Genomic DNA, 17077 nt, shown 5'->3' with positions numbered 1-17077 from the left:
GCAATCCCTGTTGCAGTTCATCCTGAAGGTGCTCGATCGGGTTGAGGTCAGGGCTCTGTGCAGGACAGTCAAGTTCTTCCATACCAAACTCATCAAACCATGTCTTTACAGTCCTTGCTTTTGCTCGCAGTCCTGTTGGAATAAAAATGGCCATCGCCATACTGTTGCCACAAAGTTTGAAGTTGTCCAAAATGTCTTTGCATGCTGAAGCATTAAGACTGGTCTTCACTGGAGATAAGGGGCCTAAACCAAACCCTGAAAAACAGCCTCATAGCATTATCCCTCCTCCACAAATGTTTGCAAATGGAAGCTGCATGGATGGTGCCTGACTTTATTCACCGGTGGCCCAATGCCTTTGTCCTTATAGTGTAGGTTTTAATTTGAAAAAATGGCCTGAGGGTGAAGTTACTCTTTAAAAATCATTAAAAATGTGCGGCTTGCATCCATAAATGAATCTTCATAGGAGATAATGATCACATGTTAGCACATGGGATGAAAATATTCTCAAAACTAGGCTAAAATGACGGCTGAGACTTTCTATCTGTATAAAACAGGAAAATAAAATCATGTACCAGTGGAGAAAAAAGCGGCAAAAGTACTGTAATTGCAATGACTTTTAAAAAGAAAAGCAAAAATCCATGATGGGAAATAAAAAAAACCACAGAAGCAGAAGCTGTGTCACTATGAATATTAATTGTGCTCTGCCTAAAGAAACAAATCTTGATTTAAAAAGGAGAAACTGCCTTTAAACTCCCTGTTCATCAAAGAACAAACAGAGCGAGATATGGCTTAAAAGACAAGTAAAAAATCAGATAAAGATTAAAAACTGTCGAGGAGAAAGATGAAGGAGGAGAGAGAGGAGGAGGAGAGCAGATGGAAAGGAGTTGCCTGGGTGATTCTTGCCTTGTGAAGTGTGATGGGGAGACGATGAGGCAGATACACAGAGAGGGATGGAAGAAACGCAGGGAGGAGGAGGAGGAGGAGGTGGGAACGGTGTGAACAACAACAAACAAAAACAGACGAACAGAAGCAGACAGATGGGACGGAGGTACAATGACAGACGAGGTGAGAACAGACTAGCACAGACACAAACACTAACAGATATGAAGGCACATGTGGACGCATACACAGAGATTTCAGTGAGAGGCTGCCAGTAGCCCAGATGGTGTGCTGGTAGTTGTAGTGGCAGCTTCCACACAGAGGAACTATTAATAGATGGAAGTTTGTGCGTCCGAAGCCGGAGCCAGGCGGCACACCAGAGCCTCCAACTGTTATCTCAGAGCGGAGCAGAAGACATCGTCAGGGTTAAATGAGATTAAGGCGGGAAACCAGCGAGCCCTGAACATAATCTGTGCCCTAACTCCTTCAACATTTACACTATCTGACAAATGTTTGAGGAAGAAATGATACAGCTGAACAAATAGGACTAATAATCTATGTGAGGATGATAGAGTGACAGAAATACATCACTGAATACTAGAGCATTTCAAAGCAGAGTGATAGCTGCCATACCAAAGAGCTTAAAGGAGCTGTTAGTGTGGAAACACCTGGCTGATCATCCTGATTGATAGGTACTTATGATGTGGAAGTAACAATAACTATCGACCCTGAAAAGTGGCAAAAGAATGACTGCACTATGGAAAAAAGAGCCATCATATTGATAGTAGTGCTAGATCCAGGGATAACTTTCCAGAGCAATCGCTTTCAGGCCAATTTCTACCAGTAACTGCAAAAATAATTTAGCATTTAAATGGGCTACAGCTGTTAAGACTTGTAAATAGAAAATGTTCCCCACAGCTCCAAAATCCTTGGATATTTTTCCTGTTTATTGCTTTCAAAAATCAATCATGGTCAATATAATAAGGCTTATTTTGAAAAGTAAAGTGACTGCCAAAATATTCACCCCCTTCAAGTCAGTATTTAGTAGAGTCACCTTTGGCTGCAATCACAGCACTGAGTCTGTGTGGATAGGTCTCAATCAGGCTTGCACATCTGGATGCTGCAATTTTGCTCCATTTTTCTTTGCAAAACTGCTCAAGCAAGTTGGCAAATTGGCTTGACTCGCCCACTACAGAACTTCGCCTTGTCGTCTTTAAACCATTTCTGTGTAGCTTTCGCTGTATGCTTCAGCTCATTGTCTCACTGGAACATACATTTTCTCCCAAACCGTAGTTCTCTGCTGAGAAGCCTCCCCACAGTATGATGCTGCCACCACTGTGCTTCATAGTGGGGATGGTGTACATAGCATCTTATTTGATGGCTAAAAAGCACTGTTTTGGTCTCATTAGGCCTAAGAACTTTGACCATGGAGTCTCCCACATGCCTTTTGGCAGCTCTAGTCCAGGTTTAATCTGAGTTTTCTTCAACAGTAGCTTTCTCTTTGCCACTCTCCCATAAAGCTTAGACTGGTGAAGAACCAGGACAACAGTCGTCGTATGCAGAGCCTCTACCATCTGAGCTACTGAAGCTTGGAACTCCTTCAGAGTAGTCTTAGGTGTCTTGGTGGACTCTCTCACTCAGTCTGTGAGGACGGCCTGATCTAGCCAGATTTACATGTGTGCCGTATTCCTTCCATTTCTTGATGATGGATTCAACTGAACTCTGGGGGAAGTTCAGTGCCTTGGATTTTTTTGTATATAAATCCCCTGACTTATACTTTTCAACAAGCTTTTCTCTGTGTTGCTTGGAGTGTTCTTTTGTCCTCAGGGTGTAATGGTAGCAAGGAATACAGATTAACCAGTGACTGGACCTTCCAGACATAGGTGTATTTTTCTTTTTGGTCAAAAAAGCCAAATCATATTGACCATGACTGATATTTAAGATTAATAGAAGGGCACCGAAGGGAGTGAATAATTTCTAAAGGCACTTTACTGATCAGTGATACTCAACATGTGGCTCTGGAGCCAATGTGGCTCTTTTGTGATTATTTGTGGCTCTTTTATGTCTTAATTTTAAATATAATTCTCCCACATAACCTTAGAGGAAAACTTTGTTGCCCTTTTTCACAATTTTTGCCACTTTTCACCCATTAGAGCTACATTTTGCCATTAAATATTACCTGTTTCCTATTTTTTTGCCCATTTTTGCCACTTCTTTGTGAAACTTTTTTTTCCAATTTTTGCCACTTTTATCCATTTTTTCCCCCATTTTTGTCACTTTTACCCATTTAAGCTACGTTTTGCTATTAAATACCACTTGTTTCCTATTTTTTTGCTCATTTTTCAACTTATTTTTTCCACTTTTTTCCATTTTTGCCCTTTTCACCACTTTTCGCCCATTTAAACTACGTTTTGCTATTAAATACCACTTGTTTCCTATTTTTTTTGCTCATTTTTCCACTTCTTTTACCACTTTTATCAAATTTTTGCCCTTTTTCATCACTTTTCACCCATTTAAGCTACCTTTTGCCATTAGATACGACTTGTTTCCTATTTTTTTTGCCCATTTTTGCCACTCTTGACTGCTCGTTGTCTGTTTTAGTCAATTTCCACCCATTTTTTTGCCACATTTTTGCCACTTTTGGACCATTTTTGCCACATGTAACTCATTTTTTTTGGTCACTTCTCACTCATTTTTGCTATTTTTTGACACTTCTTCAACTTTTTCTCCCCATTTTCTTCCCTTTTCACAGTTTTGCTTTTTTTGACCATTTTTGCCACCTTTAATTTATTTTTAATGCTACTTAAGCCATTTTTTTTGCCACTTTTGACCACTTCGATTGTGGCTCTTGCAAAGGTATTTTTCAACAGTTTGGCTCTTTGGCTGAGCGGGGTTGAGTAACACTGCTGTAGATGCTCCTGGTTTGAACTAGATCTAATAAGGCGTAGCATCTAGGATAAGTGGCTGGTTATAACATTGAATTTCTATCACGTCCACTTCAATACAATACAGAAACTTGGCCTGATAATATTTGGAAGTCAGTGCTGCCTATTTGCATTCAAATGAAATGTGGTCCAGGTAGCTTTTTAATGATGTTACAATGGATCCAGATCAACCAGTTTATCTTGGTTGTTAAAAAAGCCTCAGAGGAGCTGCTTAGTCCATTCATTGGATCCATCTCAGTGAGTATTAGGAGTGATGGGCTGTCAGAGCAGATAAAACAAGAGCTGGCAGATGAGAGTTTCCCTGCTAGAGTGTGTTGGGAGTTATATCTAAAAATAAAATAGTGCCCATGTTTATCATTAAGGAGATACATGTTACTCAAATCAACAGCCCAGCTCCGAGATGGTTTTTTAATTGTTTCTTGGTACCAGTGGAGCACTAAGAGAGTTATAAATGGCTACAAGGGAGATGTGTATTACTAGGATGAACTGACAGTTGGTTTGACTCTTCCTTTAGAGGATTTAAAAGTTAAATTTCAAAACGCCAAAGTTCCAAAAGTCTAACTTCCTGTGAGCTCCTGCAGTTTAAACCTGCTCTCCTCTCTGAACCGTCTCCTCCCTTTATGATAAAAATAGTCTTCAGATGACCTTCGCAGGTAGACGCTCTTATCTGCTGCGCCTCTGGAGCTGTCGATAACTCGCCGTGCCTTAAAATTATATGCTTTGCAGGAGTGTCTCGGGACCCGAAAGGGTTGAGAAGCGCCGAGATTGATTGTGTCAGCTGCTGAGAGGTTAAAAGAAAAGTAAGCTAATAAGAGGGCTCGGAGCCAAAAGTCCCAGACCTGCAACACTTAAGCCATCAGTCTAAAGCTGTTAGCAGAACAGGCAGCAAAACCACAACAAGAGAGGCAGAAGTGCACAAAAGAGCTGCTTCCTAGACACTCTCTATTACATTTCAGATGTCTAAGACTTATTTTTTCCACTGGATTTGGAGATTTTGGCTGAAGATTAAAGAATATATGGAGCAAATTGATGTGAAAAATGGAAAAAAGGATGGAAATGAAGGAAAATGTGGCCTTAAACTTATTAACTTTTGTCTTAATTAAGGAAAAATGAAACTAAGAAAGCCCTGAATTCCTATTCCTATCTAATGGACACCTTTAAATAGATAATATTACTTGTTAAAAGTTGCTGGACTAACAATGTGAAGATGTCGGAAGTCTGTGGGTTATTTACCATTTTTGAAAAATTAAAGCTTATTAGAGCTTTACTCTGATTAATAATAGTATTATTTTCACATTGTTTATTAATGGCTGTTTGTTTACTCCATAATACTCTTGTCATGGGTTAGATGGGTAAAAATTAATTTAACAAAATGTAAGCTGTCCTTCCAAAACAGCTTAAAGCACACTGATTTAAAAAGAATGAAGATTTCACTTTAAATAGGAAGAAATGGATCCAGTTAGGCTTTCAGAAGGGCCAGGATTGCTCCTGAAGGACATTTGTAGAGTTTGTTTTTTAACTGAACTCCTTCAAAACACGAAAACAGCTTCTGCTGAATACTTACAATTTTAAAGCAACATTTCAGGGACTTCTCATTTTCAGAAAAAAGCATGTGTTCATTCTGAATTATTCACCAAATTATTCAGTTTGAATCTTGATGTTTACAGCTCAAAAAACTCAAAAATCCACTGTCTCAAAATATGAGAATATTGAAGAGAAGTCACAGATCTTGTCAGTTATTTCTCTCACTCTGGTTCAAGTACACACAACCGCAATCATGGGGAAGACTGCTGACTTCACACTTCTCTAGGAGACAATAACTGACACAGTCCACAAGCAGGGTAAGCCACAGAAGGTCACTGCTGATAGGCCGGCTGTTCTCAGAGGCTGTATCAAGAATAATCATGGAGAGTCAACTAGACGGTAAAAATGTCATAAGAAAAGGAGCACAAGCAACAGGGATGAGCTTGGCCTTCAGAAGTTTGCCAAACTAAGCAGATTCAAGAACTTAGTGGAGCTTCATGAGGAGTGGACTGACTGGAGTCAGTGGATCAAGAGCCACCACACACAGACGGGTCCAGGAAATGGGCTACAAGTTTTGTACACTTAGTGTCAAACCAATCCTGAACCACAGATGTCATCAGTGTCTCACCTGGGCTAAGGAGGAAAAGAACTGGACCATTGCTCAGTTTTGTTTGGAGATGATGGATTTCATTTGTCCCAGACTCTGAGAGACACCAGACTCAACAACCCGGGCTTCACAACACCCCAGCGGTGCCATGGACTGATCGCCTCCATGCTACGTCACACTGATCCAGTAATTCTTGTAAAAGGAGCATCGACCAAGTCCTGAGTGCATACATAAGCATTATTGTCCAGAAGGTCAACATTTCTGGATTTTAAATTTTTTTTGCTTGGACTTATGTTTGGGGATATTTTGAGATGTATATTTTTGTGAGCTGTAAGCTGTAATCATCAACATTAACACAAATAAATCTTCAAGTATTTCACTTTGAATGAGATGTTCCCAGAAAATAGGTAAGTTTCGCTTTTTGAATTAAATCACAGCAAAAAATAAAAATGTTCATGTTATTCCTCTTGTTTGAGATGTATCTTTATTAGCTGTTTCAGGAGTGTTCATTTTTGCTATTTTTTAATCCCATTTAACCCCTTCTACACCCAGTTCTACAGCTTTTAACCCATTTTGCCATCTTTCTTTTGCCTCTGTTGACAAATTAATGCCACTTTTAACCCCTATCACCACTTTTTAACCCAGTTGTCACTTTTAACACCTTTTCAGCATGTTTTTCTGCTTTTTCTGCCACTTTTAGTCCATTTTTGCCACTTGTAGCCCCTTTCCACAATGTGTTTTCTGCCCATTTTTGCCACTTTCAATTTATTTTGGCCACTGTCTGCCAATTTATTGCCTCTGTTCAACCATTTTGCCATTTTTCACTCATTTTTGCCACTTTTTAAACCCTACATCACAACCTTCCTGGCCAATTCTGCATCTTTTAAGCAATTTTACCACTTTTAAACCCTTTCTACCACCTTATCTAGCCAGTTCTAAAACTTTTTAAACTGATTTACAGCCTTCTGTCTAATGTGGCATCTGTTGACCACTTTTTACCCCTATTGTTGCCACTTTAAACCCATGTCTACCACTTTTAATCATTTTTTGCCACTTGAAACCCTTTTCACCATGGTTTGAGTGGGGATTTGTCGCTCTTAGCCCATTTTGGCACCTTCCTGCCAGGTTTTTGCTTCTGATAACCAATTTTTGCAACTTTTAAACCCCATTTCACCACCTTTATGGCCATTTATGCAACTTTCAAGCCACTTTTAAAACCTTTCCATCCCTTTTTTTTGTGCCTCTTTTGCAGCCAAGTGTTCTATGACTAGTGCGACACATGGAGGACACCACTAGAGGGCACACTAGAGAGTTTAGGCTGTATACTCCTACCATATGTGCATGATGTAAACCTAAAACATGGTTAGACTCGAGGTTATTTTGATGTAATTCTGAGATCAGACCTAACTTAATATAAAAATCACTATTACACTGTGACATCAGAGCAGCTCAGACTGATGACTGCTGGTCAAAACCACGGCTTATGCGAGAAAAATAAACGTTAAATATCAAAAATTCTAGAGCAACTTTTGAGGGGCTTTATATTCTTGGATAAAATGTTTTTTTTTCATTGAAAAGTTATTTACATGAACTTCTCCAAACTTCTCAGGGTTGTGAACTTGCTGCTGTTGCAGGACTTGAGACTGTAAATAAAAGGAAGTTTTATGTGTCCAAAACCAGAGCCAGGTAGCACACTAGAGCCAAACCCTTCGAGTCTTATCTCAAGGCAAAGCAGAACACATCGACAGGATTAAGTTAGAGAAACATCCCCGAACACATTCAGCTCCTTACAGTGCATTATTCACAACATTTCAAACAATTGGCTCTGTGAAAAAAGCTAGAAGCATCCCTGATTGGCAGGAAAAACCACAAGTTTTTAGATCAAGTCAGAAGGTTAGTAAAATGCTACGCTTGAGCTGCCAGCAAAGCCAAAAGGTTTTTAGTTTCAGTCTCTGTCAGGACAGTCAGACAGAGGCGGGCTTTACCGGCTGAGGGCTGTGTGCCGTTGTTACTTGGCGTTGTCTTATTCCCAAACACAGCATCGAAATCTACAGTCATGGCAGGGGTGGTCTGCTGCAGAGGCTGGCTCTCCAATCCTGAGGGATGCAGTTAGATATATAACCCATTAACAATGCTTTTTAGACTGTATGTAGGACTGCTGAAGCTTTACAATATCTCAAGATTTAAACATCAGATTGTGATTAAGGCTGCTCCAGTTAGGATTCCAACACCTCCAACTGAACTAATCCCATTAGATTAAGAACACGGACATTACAGTCTCCGGCATGCTGCCATTGTTGTTGCTGAGTAACGTGGGATTGTGTTCAGGCTGTGGGGAATGTCGAAGCTTTCAGAGGAGTGTTAAGCCCGCGCACCAGGAAATCCACCGATACACCTTTTGTTTTTCCTTCTTCATCCACATCCCTGCTGGGGATTAGAGTTTGAAGCCTCAGAGAGCGGCTGTCTTTGTGGAGTCCACAGAACAAGACTGCTCGACAAGAAACACAAGAGAGCCGGCACACCACAACGCCTATGAATAAATATGTATCTGGTACAGCTAACCTTCCAGGAAACATAACAGATTTATTAGAACGAACTAGAGATATGACAGATTTAATACAAATATGGTGCACTGTTAAGAGTACAGTTTTCATCTTAATTCTTCAACTTTCTGGGGGTAATTTGCCCTTTATTTATTTTTAATGAGTAAATAACTGCTTGAACATATTTTTATTCTGATTGTTATGGGATATTTGACACCAATTTGCCAAATATAAAGCCTTACATAGCAACTGGTTAGCTTAGCTTAGCACAAAGACAGAAAAATGCTAGTTTGGCAATGTCCAAAAGGTACAGACTCTTGTTGAGTCAATTAATGTAGCTGTTTTGTCTCATTTGTTTGATAGTAGTAAAATCAAAGCATAAAAACCAATGGTTAGCAGTACTGCCAAGCTTATGTGTCTAACAAATTATTAGAAAGATACAGTCATTTGTCTAAGTTTGCTGATTGCTTGGCAACTGGTCAAAAATAACAAACAGGGCTTACGTTATAATCTGTTATATGATAATTCCTCTTTTGGGCCCTTTACATGAAGTCAAAGTCATACCAAAGTCAACATTTTCCAAAAGCTCTAAATTCATTATTTGTGACAAACTCAAGGAAATTATGAGCCGTTTCTGTGATGGTTGATTTCATCCTGAAAATCTGGTTACCGATCCGCAGTCATGATTTTCTGGCAAAATTTTCAAATGTTCCTGCAACGCTCGATTTTGCCCAAATTTGGCAACTGGTCAGCAATCATGACAATTCAGCCAAATTTTGAGTCACTAGCACAGTGGTTGATCTATCACAAAATTTGACAACACATCGGGGTCATGATTTTTTGGCGAAATGTTAAGTTGTTCAAGCAATGGCTGACTTTGCTCAAATTTGGTGACAGGTCCACAGTTATAACTTTTTGGCCGTTTTGTTTTGGGTCAATTCCATGAAGGTTGAATTCTCCCTCAAAATTTGAAAGTGAATAGTGGTCATGATTTTCTGGCAAAATTTTGAGTTGGTCTCGCAATGGGTGACTTTGCTCAAAATTTGGCGAGAGGTCGGCAGTCATGACTATTTGGCCAAATTTGAGATGCTAGTGCAGTGGTTGATCTATCACAAAATTTGACAACAAATCGGGGTCATGATTTTTTGGCAAAATTTGAAGTTGTTCAAGCAATGGCTGACTTTACTCAAATTTGGCGACAGGTCCACTGCCATGGTTTTTGGCGACATTTTGAGTCATATCCATGATGGTAGATTTCACTTAAATTTGACTACATGTCCACAGTCATGATTTTGAATCGTTTCTAAGATGGTCAATTTTTCGCTCCAATTTGGTGGCAGGTCCACGGTCATAACTTTTTGGCCGTTTTTTTTTTTTTGTCAATTCCATAAAGGTTGAATTCTCCCTCAAAATTTGACAGTGAATTGTGGTCATGATTTTTTGGCAAAATTTTGAGTTGGTCTCGCAATGGTTAACTTTGCTGAAATTTGGCGACAGGTATGCAGTCATGATTATTTGGCAAAATTTGAGTCGACAGAGCAATGGTTGCTTTTGCTCAAATTTGGTGACACATGCAAGGTCATGACTTTCTGGGAAATTTTATGAGTCATATCCATAATGGTTGATCTTTGCTCATGTTTGGTGACAGGTCAGCTGTAATGATTTTTTTTTAGCAAAATTTTAGGTCATTTCATAAAAACAGATTTTGCTCATATTTGGCAACAGGTCTGCGACCATAACTTTTTGGATAATTTTTTCCACTCAATTCTACGATGGTGGGATTCTCCCTCAAAATTTGACAACAAATCGTGATCATGATTTTCTGGCGAAAATTTAAGTTGTTCTCATAATGCTTGACTTTACTCAAACTTGGTGACAGGTCAGCAGTCATGAGTATTTGGCAAAATTTGGAGTCGTTTCCATGATGGTAGATTTCGCTCATATTTGGTGACAGGTCTGTGGTCCTGTTTTTTGGTCTTTGTCATCTGCAATGGCTGATTTTACTTAAATTTGTCGACAGATCTGTAGTCATGACTATTTGGTTAAATTCTGAGTCATTTTAGTGATGGCTGAATTCTCCTAGGGTCTGCATGGCGACGGGGGATTAGTGCTGTTGTCCTCCAGCAAGAAGGTTCCTGGTTTGCTTCCTTCTCAGGGTGTTTCTGTGCAGAGATCAAGTGTATTCTCATGCAGGTATGGGTTCCTCCCACCACCAAAGACATGCTCGTTAGGTTGACTGATTCGATATGTCAGCCCTGCGACTAACTGGCCATGAAAGTTGAATTTTCCTTAAAAGTTTGACCGTGAATCGTGGTCATGATTTTTTGGCGAAATTTTAAGTTGTTCTCACAATGATTTCATTTAGAACAAGAGTATTTTTACAATATCACGATGATAGCACTTGATGCCTTTTGACTGGTGATTTGAAGTGCTGGTAGGTGAATTCTGTTGGTATTTAGTAGACGCAGGTTAACTTTTCTCTTTCTCCAGTCTTTCTGCTTTGCTAACTAATCAGCTGCTAGCTTTAGCTGCACATTGAACAGGCAGACCTGAGAGTTTTACCTTCATTAACTCCCAGCCAGATTGTGAATGACGTTATTTTCCCCTGAAATGTCATACTACTCTGTTGCTTCTTTCACGTGAATGGACATTTAATACTTTTGAGCCTTGGCTGTCTGCTGCAGTGGAAGAAAAGAAAAGAGGATAGTTATCGGCGCTCCGGCGTCAGAGCCACTGATAGCTTAAGACGCAGAAATTTAAGCTAAGAAGTAGCTGTGACTCTTTTCTCTTAATCCTCTGTCACAAAGGCTGTAATACTTTAAGCTAACACTACTTTTAGATGCATCCTTTTTTCCACATTTTGGATTCAGCTGGCTCAGTCTGGGCTGAAATATCATATTTTTCAAAGTTTCAGTGGAGTTGTTGCTCAGCATTTCTGCTGCAAGGAGATTTTCATCCACCCTGACAAACAAGAAAACAAAAAAACGCTGGGTGAATCTCTGCTGACATTTCTGGGGACTGGAGTGTGAACAGACTAGATTTGTTGTTATTACATAACACAGTGTATTTACAATAAAACACCTGCTTCCATTTTCTGTTTAACGTCTCTACACATAAGACACACTGCAGGATCATGCAACACCATTTTTTAATAGAAAAGGGATGAAATGATTGTGGAAGGATGGATGGTTACACATAAAAATAGGATGATGGGTCGACGAATGGACAAACAGCTGCATGAATGACTGGCTAAAGGAGATACTGCTCAGAGTTTGATTAATTTCTGTGTGTTTTATCTGCCTGTGCTTGGAGGTAGGAGCCTTATCTGCACTTCTCTGTCCATTCTGCTACTGTCATATGGGTTTAATGTAGGTGTGACTGTGTAAATGTGAGTGTAGGTAGCATACCTCCCCAGGCACTGTTGGCGGTGGAGATTGAAGGAGTGCTCTGCACAGCGGGGATGAAGGCCGGCTGAAGATCAAACAGGTCACTGTTCAGATTGGGCACACTGAGAAGCCAAAGAGAGAGAGAGAGATACAAGAAGGAGAAATAAGATATTAAAAGTACGCAAGAGGAAAGACAAAGATAGAGGATGAATAAAGTGGAAAATCAGAGAGCGGTGAAGGGAAACAAAAGAGAAGGATGGAATTGACAGACAGAGATGGAGCTTTAATATTTAATCAATCTCATCCAAATAGTGAAAGTCGCCGTTAAAACTGTTCGATTGTGGCAGATAAAGATGAATCCTCGCTCTCTGAAGAGCCGTAAAAACTTCCACTGAGTAATAAAACAGTTAGGAGCAGTAAATTCAGAGCGTGTTACACGGTATGCATGTTGAGGAGAGATTCAGGGCTGATTAGGAGGATGAATTGTCTCACTTTTCCAGTTACGATCAGCGGAGGATGTGATGCTATGACGTCTTTTATTAACGGCAAATCAGTACATATAAACTGTACTTACAGCACATTTAAAAGTAAAGGTTTGTGGAATAAATATGAGCATTTTAACTTTTACCTCAAGTCATAACCTTTCAATATCTTTAATTTTTCCCCTTCATGTACCTAAAAATGGCCATTTCATGTTTTCACATTCTGAAAACTCCCTGTAAAGAGTTCTTGGCAAAGCCAGCCACTCCTGGGGAAACTCCAGATAGTCCTGGCATGCATGAGAGACTCACTGGAGAGAAAGTATATGCAACCAAGCTCAACTATGCAATTTATCGTATTGATTTTAGCCTTTTTTTATTCCTCCATTTTCCTGCATAATTCAGCTCTATGTAACACTAGTAAATTGTTCTTTTTGTGAGGGGTTTATATTGTAAATGGCTCAGAATTAATGTTGGACATTTACAAATTCTCTATGAAAAATCAACATAATTTTCTACATTTTTTTTTAAATGTACTTTGCATTTACCTGCATCTTGTAAGAAAATGCTAATATTAAATACACTGATGATCAATTAATCCAAATGGATAAAAAAGTAAACTTCTAAGCTAAAGTGTGATGCTATGGAAAGATAGAACAAAGGCACATTTAGAAACTGTGTGTGAGTATGCATTGCTGTACCTAAAAACTTGACAGCTCATTTAAAATGCTGTACTTGTTCACTGTGCTTGTTTACAGTGCCTTCACCATCTTGGATCTTTAAATCAATATAATTTGGCTTTTCCCCCCCTAAAATTACAAAAACACCTCTGTAATGTCAAAGTGGAAACAGATTTCTGCATTGTAATGCCAATTAAATAAAAATATGTGAGGTAAAATAAGTGACTGCATTAATATTCAACCCCTTCAAGAAAGTATTTCATAGACGCTGCAATCACAGCACTGAGTTTGTGTGGATGGGTCTCAGTCAGGCTTACACATCTGGACTCTGGAATTTTACTCCATTCTTCTTGACAAAACTACTCAAGCTCTGTCAGGTTGCACAGGGGCAAAAAGCCAAATTATATTGATGAAGAATAAATAATGATTAATAAAAACAAAGAGAAAAACAGCCAAAGCTCTAAATATTTTGGCTTTACTCCTGGATAGCTGTTGCTCTGTCCATCCTAATATACAATTTATTGGATTTATTGGGCTCCTGACAAAATAGCTAACTAGTTGGTGATGGCTGAAGAATTCTGGGTTATGAGATGATGACTTGTTAAAATGTACACGGAGTCGAACTTTACACTGAGGTGTGTATGTTTTCCGTGCATACCTGTTGGTGGACAGCGCGGCGGTGAACAGCTCTGGTGTTGGTGTGATGTGGTTGTTGTTGGCGCTGCCTATCGACTGGCTGCTGGGGGAGGCAGAGGGCGGAGTCTGCATGCTGATCTCCTTAAGCCGCTGGTCCTACAACACATGCAAAACAGAAAGTAAACATCATGTGACCAGGAAGATACTGTTAAACAGTCACTTCCCTTTGGAAATGAGTAAGAGTTTAGTTTCCAGTGAACTCAAATCCTGAAGGTAAACAAAGACATTCTCACGCACATACAGTAAATTTAACTTTAAGGTGTGCACAGTGATTCAGAGGAAACACCCAGAATATTCATACAGCTGTCCTCCTCTAACTTTGTGTACTTGGAGTCCTTCTGTTTTCGTGCCTGCCAACAATCTAACAGCACACATGCCAAGAGTTGAGTCATTACAGTAAAAACATGAATAGAAAAGTTTAATATCTGTTCTGTTGCTGATATCTAAAGGGCTATTGGCTTTAGAATAGAGAATTAAAATCAGGCCTTCATCCAAGTGAACTTCTAAAAACAGTTAATTGCTTGTTTTTTTCTGCCAGGGTGGCCTGCTGGTATGGGACTCGGGAATCACGATTTAATGACAGACCATTAAGTGAAAGTGTTTAAAAACTAATGATAATGGTTTTAATGACAATAAAAGACTCTGTGGATTTGTGCTGTCCTTTAGAGAAACCAGCAAATCTTTGCTGCTATCAGTGGTAGAGTCCTGATGCTGCTTTAGCTGCAACAGTTAAACATGTTTTAATGCCTCGTATAATGCTCATACTTTTGTTTGGTTTTTAAACAGGCCATTCAGAGGTTTCAACCACATTTACATAAGAGCTTTGATTTTATGCCTCCATTCCAGTGACAGTCAGGGCTTTAGATGTCATCTCAAGAATGCTTTCTTCAAGCTTTTCTAAAAATGTCCTCTCCTACACAAGGATACGCTGATTAGATTTTGGAGACCAGTTGTTGAGAGCATTGGGCCTAATGCTCATTCACTGCTCGTGAAGGCCGTGTCCCAGGAAGGTATTTTTGTCCAATTTTCCAAAAATGTCCATTTGATTCAAGAATGAGCTGATGAGATTTTAAAGTTTGTAAAATAAATGTCAAGGTCAGAGGGCCTCATATTCAGTACTTGCTTGTGAAAGCAATATTTCAAAAGCACTTTTAAGGATTATTTCCAAACTCAATAATACGCTGTTTTTATCTTAAAGGTACTTGGTCAATTTGAATGGGCCTTGTGTTCATACCTGGCTGGTTTACTTGTAAATCCAAGAGCACTTTGACATATTTTTTTAAACTTTGCACAAATGTCCACTCTGCCTCAACTCAAAGGTTGCAGGGCATATCTCAAAGTCAATGGGCCTTATGTTCATCCTTTGCTTGTGAAAGGGGCATCTCAAAAACACTTGAGGCATTGACTTTAAACTTTGCAGAACTGTCCATTCAGACTGAAAGATTAACTGACAAGATTTTGGAGGGCAAAAGTCAAAGAAATTGGGCCTCATGTTCATACTTTGCTTTTGCATAAATATCCAATCTAACTTGATAGTGGTGGATTCTAATGTGATTTATTCTTAAATTTAAAATTACCTGCTCTCCTTTAAATGCTCAAGCAGTTTAAAAAAGATTAACCCTTTGCTTTTGTGTTTTTTGTGCTTGTTTCTTCTGAAACTCTCGACTCTTTCTTTGCCATTCATGACTGGTAAAAATCACATTGGGTCGATGACTACCGTTTCCTCCACTTCAAAGACCAACAAACAACTATTCATCCAACAGATTTGGTAGATTAAAAGAATGTTCCATAAATCATCATTCACAGACCTATTCCCAGGTGAGAAGCCCACCTGTGCAACCTCCATAAGTTATTTCACCTGCTGATAGAAGATCAACACTCCTTTACTTTGAAGCTGCTCCTACACATTTACAGCAGTAAAAATCTCCATCCTCCTCCAGACTCTCATTTCTTGCATGAATTTGAACATTTTGCTGCAGGGTCAGTGTGATGCATGCTGGGAAATCTGTCAACAGCTTCCAATCACTCCGTAGCTTCAGATGATACCTTGTGACAACATATTTTAATATGAAGTGTAAATCGTAAAATTCCAATGACTGACTGTAGTAGAAAGAACATGTGTGGTTTATGTAACATGTTCAGCCTCATTCCTCTAAAATGCCACTTGATTCATAGATTGATTTTTTCTCCATCATTGCTGTTATTATTGCTTATTGCTGTTGCTTTTATCTATTATTTCCCACTGGTTCTCCTTATTGTTGCCGCTGCATTGACCTGATATCTCCTCTGGGATCAATGTGTGTGCGTTTTATCATGCGGGAGCATGTTGAGGGAAATTACAGCTGAATGTTGGTGTTTGGCAGACAAGGAAAGCAATTTACAGCACAACAGAAGATGTAGATGTGCTGTATGGATAGTCGCAGTGGGAATGGAGATGCTGCTTCTCTCAGAGCCTTTGTGGATTTATTTATACAGTCCCAAGGACATCTTCATTCTAAACATGCTCTAATATTGTGGTTTTATTCCCTTTTCTGTTTGTAACACCTGAACTCAATGACACTACACCAGTGTTGTTATAAATATCTGTTTACAGTAGCGTGGTGTAAAATTGTGCTCTATGAATGAGTACTGGTTTATTTTAATCTGGCTGTACGGAGCTTTGATTTAGCTCAGTTTAATTCTGAACGCTTCAACATTACTTCCTCAATGACATGACAAGAAGGAACCTCGACAAACAGAGCACAGGTTAAAAAAACATGCTACAATTATGCTGTATTAATTAGAGATCTTAGAAATTACATGGCCTTCTGCTCTTTCTATTTTTATCCCAGGTGATGGATTAGAAAGATTTATCTCCAGCGACACAAGTTAATTAATACAAGGGGGAAATTATGTTGTCTGAATACATAAACACAAGTGAATACCTGATCCTGCATTTAAGGCTGTATAGGAGAGGCTGACGTTTTAATTTATTTATCAGTTCATATATTAAGATCTGGCATGATGATGTCCATGGGTTGCAGGCTTGCAGCAACTACCTAATAAAGCCTGGCCATATCTTAAATAATTTTGAGACAGTAGAAGGCTCAGCCAGACCACAAGGCCACACACCATCCTTTAGTAACACTTTCAAATTGAGGATTCCACAGAGACGAGATCTCACAGAAACCACAATTTGAAGCAAGCTGAAAGATGCAAACCCTGAATTGGGACACACCTAGCATTGTAAGCATCACCAATAAATGTACTTGCAAGTCAGTTAGCAGGATTGGCTTGCAACTTATGATGGTCTTATTTATTATCTTTCCATTTTTTAAAAAGTATTCATTTATTTATTT

At 39.2% G+C, this 17077-nt stretch overlaps 1 protein-coding gene across 2 annotated transcripts in view; it reads right to left on the bottom strand.

Moving 5' to 3' along the window:
• The window catches only part of si:ch211-200p22.4 (phosphatidylinositol-binding clathrin assembly protein), a 173323-nt gene that overhangs the window by 40806 nt on the left and 115440 nt on the right, over positions 1-17077 (bottom strand). The window contains exons 11-13 of one of the 2 annotated variants that reach the window (XM_041779660.1): positions 13702-13835; positions 11906-12006; positions 7941-8051 (exon numbers count right to left, since the gene is read on the bottom strand). In XM_041779660.1, coding sequence (XP_041635594.1) covers positions 7941-8051; positions 11906-12006; positions 13702-13835 — 346 coding nt within the window. The remainder of the gene's footprint in view (positions 1-7940; positions 8052-11905; positions 12007-13701; positions 13836-17077) is intronic. The other variant, XM_041779661.1, reaches the window with a different exon arrangement.

This window comes from Cheilinus undulatus, linkage group 22 (assembly GCF_018320785.1).
Source record: "Cheilinus undulatus linkage group 22, ASM1832078v1, whole genome shotgun sequence".
Taxonomy (NCBI): domain Eukaryota; kingdom Metazoa; phylum Chordata; class Actinopteri; order Labriformes; family Labridae; genus Cheilinus; species Cheilinus undulatus.
Note: the sequence above shows the minus strand (reverse complement) of the source record. Positions and strands in the feature narration are given on the sequence as shown.